Source organism: Eutrema salsugineum, unplaced genomic scaffold (assembly GCF_000478725.1).
Source record: "Eutrema salsugineum unplaced genomic scaffold, Eutsalg1_0 scaffold_11, whole genome shotgun sequence".
Taxonomy (NCBI): Eukaryota; Viridiplantae; Streptophyta; class Magnoliopsida; order Brassicales; family Brassicaceae; genus Eutrema; species Eutrema salsugineum.
In genome coordinates, this window is record NW_006256901.1 from 10,097,563 (window position 1) to 10,104,580 (window position 7,018).

General features: G+C 31.9%; 1 protein-coding gene across 1 annotated transcript; it reads right to left on the bottom strand.

Annotated features, from left to right (window-relative positions):
• Positions 1-3,943: 3,943 nt before the first annotated feature.
• On the bottom strand, positions 3,944-5,808 carry LOC112089975 (phosphopantothenoylcysteine decarboxylase subunit VHS3). The gene is made up of 4 exons (XM_024160877.1): positions 5,703-5,808; positions 5,455-5,601; positions 4,647-4,687; positions 3,944-4,527 (listed from the first exon to the last, which is right to left on the bottom strand). Exons 2-4 carry the CDS (start codon positions 5,569-5,571, stop codon positions 4,188-4,190), a joined length of 498 nt encoding a protein of 165 aa, XP_024016645.1. The 5' UTR covers positions 5,572-5,601; positions 5,703-5,808; the 3' UTR covers positions 3,944-4,187.
• Between the last annotated feature and the right edge of the window lie 1,210 nt (positions 5,809-7,018).

Sequence of the window (7,018 nt, forward strand, 5' to 3'; positions counted from 1 at the left end):
AATCGAAGCCACAAGCTGCTGAGACTTACTCTTTAACTCGTGTCTCCAACAAACCTCCAAACTGAAAAGATCCACTTCTTATCCAACGCCTTACTATGGAATATTTTGTAATTTGATTTAAGCCCCGAACATTCCAAAAGAACCCTGTCATAATTAGTATTTTTTGGGATTCTTCTTTTACTTGCAGCACTCGGATTTACATCCTTTGTGGTGTGAGCAAAAGAAACTGATTTCTTTTTATTTGTGCCTATCGTAAAGCGTTACAAGTTTGATCGTAGTGATCTGTCCACATGCTACTCCTCTTGCACTACTTTTTTATCCTCTAATACCTTCTTTACTATCATCTTCTTCATTGTCTTCAAATTTATTCTTCTTGTCTTCCTCCGTTTCACAATTATCCTTGGTATTCGTTTCGGTTGTGCTTAGAATTGCAAACTGTGATGGAGAGCTTACTGGTTGTTGCTCCTTTTGTTTCTCCTCTGCTGATTCCTCTGTTTTATCACTCAAAGCCTCCTTTGCTATTGTGTCTTCCACAATTGCTAAAGGCAACACAGGCTCAGTAATCAGAATTTTTTTGGCGCATCAACAACAGTGGCCAAAATTGATGAATCTTCTTTACTTGAAGAGTTTCCATTAACCTCTGTTTCCTCTGCCAAGTCCACACTTTTCGATACCATCTCTGCATCTTTTTTCAATACCTGCTTCTTCAACATTTTGACATTCTTACTACCTCCCTTGGTTGAACATCTACTCTCAATACGACCCCATTTAGAACAGTGAGAACATCTTAATAGTAAGCAAGGATACACAAATTCGACTACAGCATCAACTCCCATCTTTGATTTAAATCGATACTTCTTTGGTAACTCCTTTTCCATGTTAGCATTCACGTATACTTTTGCCTCTTCTAAGCTTGTGCATAGCTTAGTGCCTGGGTGTAGCCGGACTGGATGACCCATTGCACTTTTAATGAAACTTAAACCCTCCTAAGAAAAGATCTTATGAGTGACGTTTTCAATTTTAATCCATATCGAGATCACCTTAATCTCTGGCTCTTGTTCTTCCTCAATAACTGGTGATCGCTTTGAAATGATCATCAAGATGTCTGCAATATTTCACATCCCTCTCCTTAGAACACTCTTCCTTGTTGCTTTATCTCTAATCCAAAATTTAACCGTCATTGACTTGACTGGAAAAACATCGATTCAAACTTCTTTTCCCCTATTGGCCATATTTTACTGACAATTACATTTATTTTGTTATGTGGAGTCATAGAAAAAAAATTTTTCCCTCCAAGAGATCCTCCCAAAGCGAGAACTAAGTTGCTGATGAGTTCATTAAGGACTTCGACTGTGGATGCACCATCCACCATCTCCACTTCGACGACATGACTTGATAATGATGGTTTATTTTTGATGATATTGACCCACAAACCCTTCTGTGCTGATTGAGATTGTTGACTTGGCTGATTCTCTACAACCAGCAGCAGTGGAGGCTCACATTCCAGCGTCTCCATGGCCTCCAAAATCCTATGTTGATTTGCAATATCACACAAAAGGGTATAACACTAATTTATATCGGAATCTGGTATCAAAAGTTTCTTTATGGATATTAAAGAGTTCGGAAATACAACTGAGTTCGTTCATCTAAGAATAATAAACAAACTGCGACTTAGAAAGAACTACGAAATCAAAAGTTTGAAGGTCTTGAGCTTTCAATCTCAAAGCTTCTCTCAATTTTTCTGTGTGGCGGAATGAGGGCTCTCCCTCTTTTTTATACAGTCTTGTAGTCGGTTTAGATGTAATTTTCCTTTTCCATTTTGACTTAGGATATCTGAAATAGTTTCCTTTTCCTTAGGTCGAAACATGAAAATTTTATTTTTTTCCTATAGGAAGGTTCCGCCGACCTTCTTCTTCTTGGCTTATGTTGGTCCATATGTTTGGTTGGTTTAATCCTCTCAGTATTTTACCATCGTCAATCAGGTTCAATTGGACCAATCTCGGTTCATACAAAGAAAATCAGAGATGCGGTTTTCATCTCCAATATCCTATTTGGTGCAGAAACCCTAAAACCATAGATCGTCTTTCTGGTTTCTTCTTGCTGAGTTAGCCTAAAATGTTAGCAATAATATATTATATTATTATGCTAATACCTTTGATTTTGAGCATGATGAATTTAACTTTTTTGATATTAAATATTCTGTATTACGTTTATGATTTGTAAAAAAAATCAGAAATATGATTTGATGTTTAGTGTTTCATTATATATACGCGTACCCGTTTTCTAAATTTTTGAGAACGCTTCGCTTCGGCTACCTGCTTCCCATTTCATGCAACTTATATCACTTCTGTGGTTTTGGTAATTATGTGAGATTGCTCTACATTTTTCTAAACTATGAAATCTTGTTAGACCGTGCGTTATCACACGACATGGGTTCATAGGTAGCACAGATAGCATAGATAGCATGGGTTCATAGTATATGAAGCAACATGGTTCATAAATAGGATGAGACATACCGCTTTTAATATTGGTTGGTGTTCTGTTTTGAAAATCCAAATACAGCATGAAGTGTGTGAACCATATTATAGTAAAACCTCGACAAATTAAAAATATCGGAACCATAATATTTTATTAATTTATCGTAATATTAATTTATTTATAAATTAATAATTATTAATTTATAAAAGAAAATCGTTTTTCGCTCATTTTATTCTTAATGTTTTTTCAAATAATGTTATAATTAAGAATCTAAACTCATATCCTTATAAAATTCTATGCAAAAATTTAAATTATAATTACTAATCATAATAATCGTAAAAGAATAGTTATTTCTATTTAATAATTGTGAGCTGAATTATCTATGTAAAAATATAAAAGTTTAACTGTATAAAATTTATAAAAAATATGACTATTATCCTTAATGTTGGTGCTGAAATTAAAGACAATAACATAATATATTTGAAAACAGTTACGCGTAAGAAAATTAACTATCACATCTAAATTTGTTCACAAATTTTGAATAGAGATAAAAAAACAACATTAAAATTTATTGACGTAAATAAATAAAGAGATGATTTTCAATAAAATTTTAAAACTTAAATAAAAACAAACATCACATTAATCATATTTTAGTATATTATATTTAACATATATATACATAAATTTATATAATTATTAATTTATGCTTATAATGGGACCATATTTTTACATAAGGGTTTCAAAAAAATTATTAACTTATTATAATATCGAATTTGATGAATTTTTACACTAATCTAACTCAAGACCAGAAAAATTTATTAATTTATAGTGATTATTAATTTATTTTGAATTAAGTTACAGAGGTTCTACTTTTTGTTTTCAGCTCTTTATGTGAATAACAAGTGATGTACAAAAACTTGCTTGGGTTTGTCTAATATGGCCACTTACTCTTACGTTTTTCCACAAATCCTCGCAATAAATAGACTAGCTTAGTGTTATGTACGTTTCCTTTTAAACAGAAGCAACAATGGCAAGAAATATGGCAACAGCAACAATGAAAGTAGACGTGAAGTATGATTTTGATCAGCTACTACTATGGATCATCAATCCCTCAAGAGACGGCAACATCTCGCTAATCATGAAGAGGGATTTGGAAAGAAAGGAATGCAAGGCTTCACACCTCCACCTTCAGCCAGCCTCGGTCACCATCACTGACATTAATAGGATGATAAGAGCTAGGCTCAACCCTCTTTCTCGGGCTCAACCACCAAAAACCCCAAGTACGTACAATCTCAGATCTTACTTCTTGGTTTTCTTTATTTCAAGTTGAAGCTTCAAGCTTCCATGTAATTTGCAGATCGCTTTTTGTATATGCTCTGATGCAATGGTGCTGTAACCCTGAGGGAAAGTGTAACCAAATTTAATAAAAAAAAAATAAAAATTTAAAATAAAAAATTGTCAAGCATTGCGAAAGATCTTCCCTCTATCATATTCATAGGCAGATGCTAAAAGAAGAATAAAGAAGAGACCAACATTCTAAACAGGGAAGATAACTAAAATCCAGGCCGAAAAGTCACACTTGACAACAAATAGTAACACAACAAGATGAAATTGAATAAGAGGATGAGTTTCCCTACACTACTTAGACCAACATAAAGGATCCTCTTCAAGTCTTAAGCACACATAACACGCCTCTCTTATCTCATGTTTCATTTTCTCTTCTTAGCAGGAGGCTGGCGAACATCTTCGTCCTCTTCCTCATCATCATCTTCGTCCTCGTCGTCCTCATCTCCATCATCATCATTATCACCATCGTCATCATCATCATCATCATCATCATCATCATCGCTTCCTCCTGCACCATTTGTCACTGGATCATCCTCTGGATCAGCTTCTTCCCCTTCATCGCCCGAGAAATCTTCATCATTAGCATCATCATCATCATCGTCCTCATCAGCGTCGTCATCATCATCGTCATCATCAGAGTCGCTGGCATCTTTGTTTTCCTCATCACGGCGTCCTTTTTTGTAACCCTCCTTCACAGAAAGCCTACAGAAAAAATAAACTCAGATTGCGTCGATAAAGAAAGGGAAAAGTACAGAAAAGATAAACTCAGATTGCCTCGATAAAGAAAGGGAAAAAGGGAAAAGTGTGGCCGTTATACTCACCTCTGATCTTCAGCAATCAACCCTAACAGTAAACTTTCCACCTGCGATTAGAATAAATGTTAGACAAGGTTTTATGTAATTTATACAATACTGAACTTACCATAAGTGATAATCAGCTTAATTGGATAAAGAACAAAACAGCAGAATGTGAAAACCATCTAGTATATTAATCCAATATTCGGCGAAAACGGAATAAATTAAAAAGGAGCATGAAAATGACCTAGCAAAAAACAACCAACACAACAATAAGCCATGATAATCTCCAAGATAGCAGTCAATTTGTATGGATATAAACTTTGCATAGATGAAGTTTTATTGAGTTTTGCTCTATTACCCAACTCCAATAACACATTTTTCATTACAAAGAAGTACACGAGAGCAATCCACAACGAATTTTCAGAAATTGGATAAAGCCACAGCGTAAAAGTGACCACTTAACAGATGGAATCGAACTTGACATTGTTCCAATCTGCAGTCAACTTCAAGGGTGCACAGACCCATCTAAAACCATTTGCACAGAAGTTAAATTAGCTTGTCCAAATTCAAATCAAGACAAAATCTCATCCCTTAAACAGAAATCTGAGTATTTAAATACGAAGCAATTTCTCACAACGGACTCAAAAACAAATCTATAAACCTTTATATTCAGGAACACAGAGTTATCTCCGGTATGGTATGTTTCAATTTCGGCCTCAAATACATGACAAATCCAACAGAACAGAAGTACACAACAAGAGACGAACAAGCCCTAATTCAAGCTAACAAGCGAACAAGTAAAATCTCGGAATTTTCAAAAACTGTTCTATACCGCAAGGAGCAGACAAGCGAGATTTCTTCCGACGAGGATGAGAAGCGTCTCAGTGACAGAACAAGCCCATGTCTGTTGTCTCTGTGCCTCCATCAACCTAACGGGAAGCACTTCCATATCTACTCGAAATTGAACCTAAAAGGACTCCTGTAAGAGATGAGAAGACAGAAAAAGTCTTAAACTTTAACGAAATTTGTAAGGAGACGAAGAGAGAGAGAGGGAGAATAAGAGGAGGGAGTGAGGAGAACCTGAACAGCTTATGTGTCTAGATCCGGTCAAGCGTAAACCCTAGATTTTGGTACGAGTAGGGTTTTTGTCTTTGAGGTTAAATTTCATATATAGACAGATTTAATTTCTATGTCGAGAGATGTAACAAATATTTTGATTGGTGCGAATCGTATACAGTATATTTTGTCCTTGACTTCTTAAGGAATAATTAATTAAAAAAAAATCGGATAAGTTTGAAATAACAATATTTAAAAATAACTTGATAAAAAACTAAGTATTTATTTAGAATTAAAATTTTAAATGCAATAAAATTAATTAGAAAGTTTTATTTAAGAACTAAGTGAATATCCGCGCACGTTACGTACAATTTTTTCTTCAAAATTTTCAATTTTTTTTATTTATATTTTTATAAAAATTAATATAATCATTACTTGTTATTTACTTATTTGTTAATATTTTATTTTAAAAAATTAAAAAATATTAATTTAAAATACATATTGAATATTATTTAATAATTTAAAATTATATTAAAATTAATAAATATCATTCAATATTTTGAATTAGTTATAACATAAATTTTTGTTTAATATTTACACAAATATTAATTAATAATCAATTAATAAAAAATTAAAATTAATATAATCATCATTTCATTTGTTACTTATTAGTATTTTATTGTAAATAATTTTAAAAAATTAATTTAAAATATATCTTGAATATTATTAAGTGATTTACAGTTATATAAAAATTAAATACATATCTATCGATATTTTTAATTAGTTATAACATAAATTTTTGTTTAACATTAATATAAATATTAGTTAAGAGTTAATTAATAAAATAAACTTTTCATATTCTTTAACTGCTTTAAAATTTAATATTAAATTTTATTAATTAAAATTTAAGTGACAGATGTCAACTTCTCCAATGCTGATGTGTCAAGCATATGGAGAAAGTTGAGCAACTTTTATATATAAGATATGTAATATTAATATAAATTTTTTTTTTTGTCAACTATTAATATAAAATTTTCTACTACAATTTAGTAGTGTTAAAAAAAAAACATTCAAAAATAATTAATACAACTACAAACTAAATTATTGTGCTTGAAAAAAAAAAACAAAATTGTTACTTGTTTTCTTTTCTTAGCATAAACTATGATTAATTGTATTATATATCTTTTGACTGATTTTTTATTTATCAATCTAATAATAACATGGAAATACGTTTCATCGAAATTATTCTTTAAGCAACCCAATCAAATTTTCACTATCGAAAAATGAATATAGGTCAAATTAAACTATAATTTTATGTGGATTCACTCACCATAATGACA

Excerpts from the sequence above, each read along its gene's own strand:
- LOC112089975 (XM_024160877.1), bottom strand. The coding sequence starts at position 5,571 with ATGGAAGTGCTTCCCGTTAGGTTGATGGAGGCACAGAGACAACAGACA. Across the intron at positions 4,688-5,454 it reads TCGCTTGTCTGCTCCTTGCG|GTGGAAAGTTTACTGTTAGG; the intron begins GTATAGAACAGT and ends TTCTAATCGCAG. Across the intron at positions 4,528-4,646 it reads TTGATTGCTGAAGATCAGAG|GCTTTCTGTGAAGGAGGGTT; the intron begins GTGAGTATAACG and ends TTTTTTCTGTAG.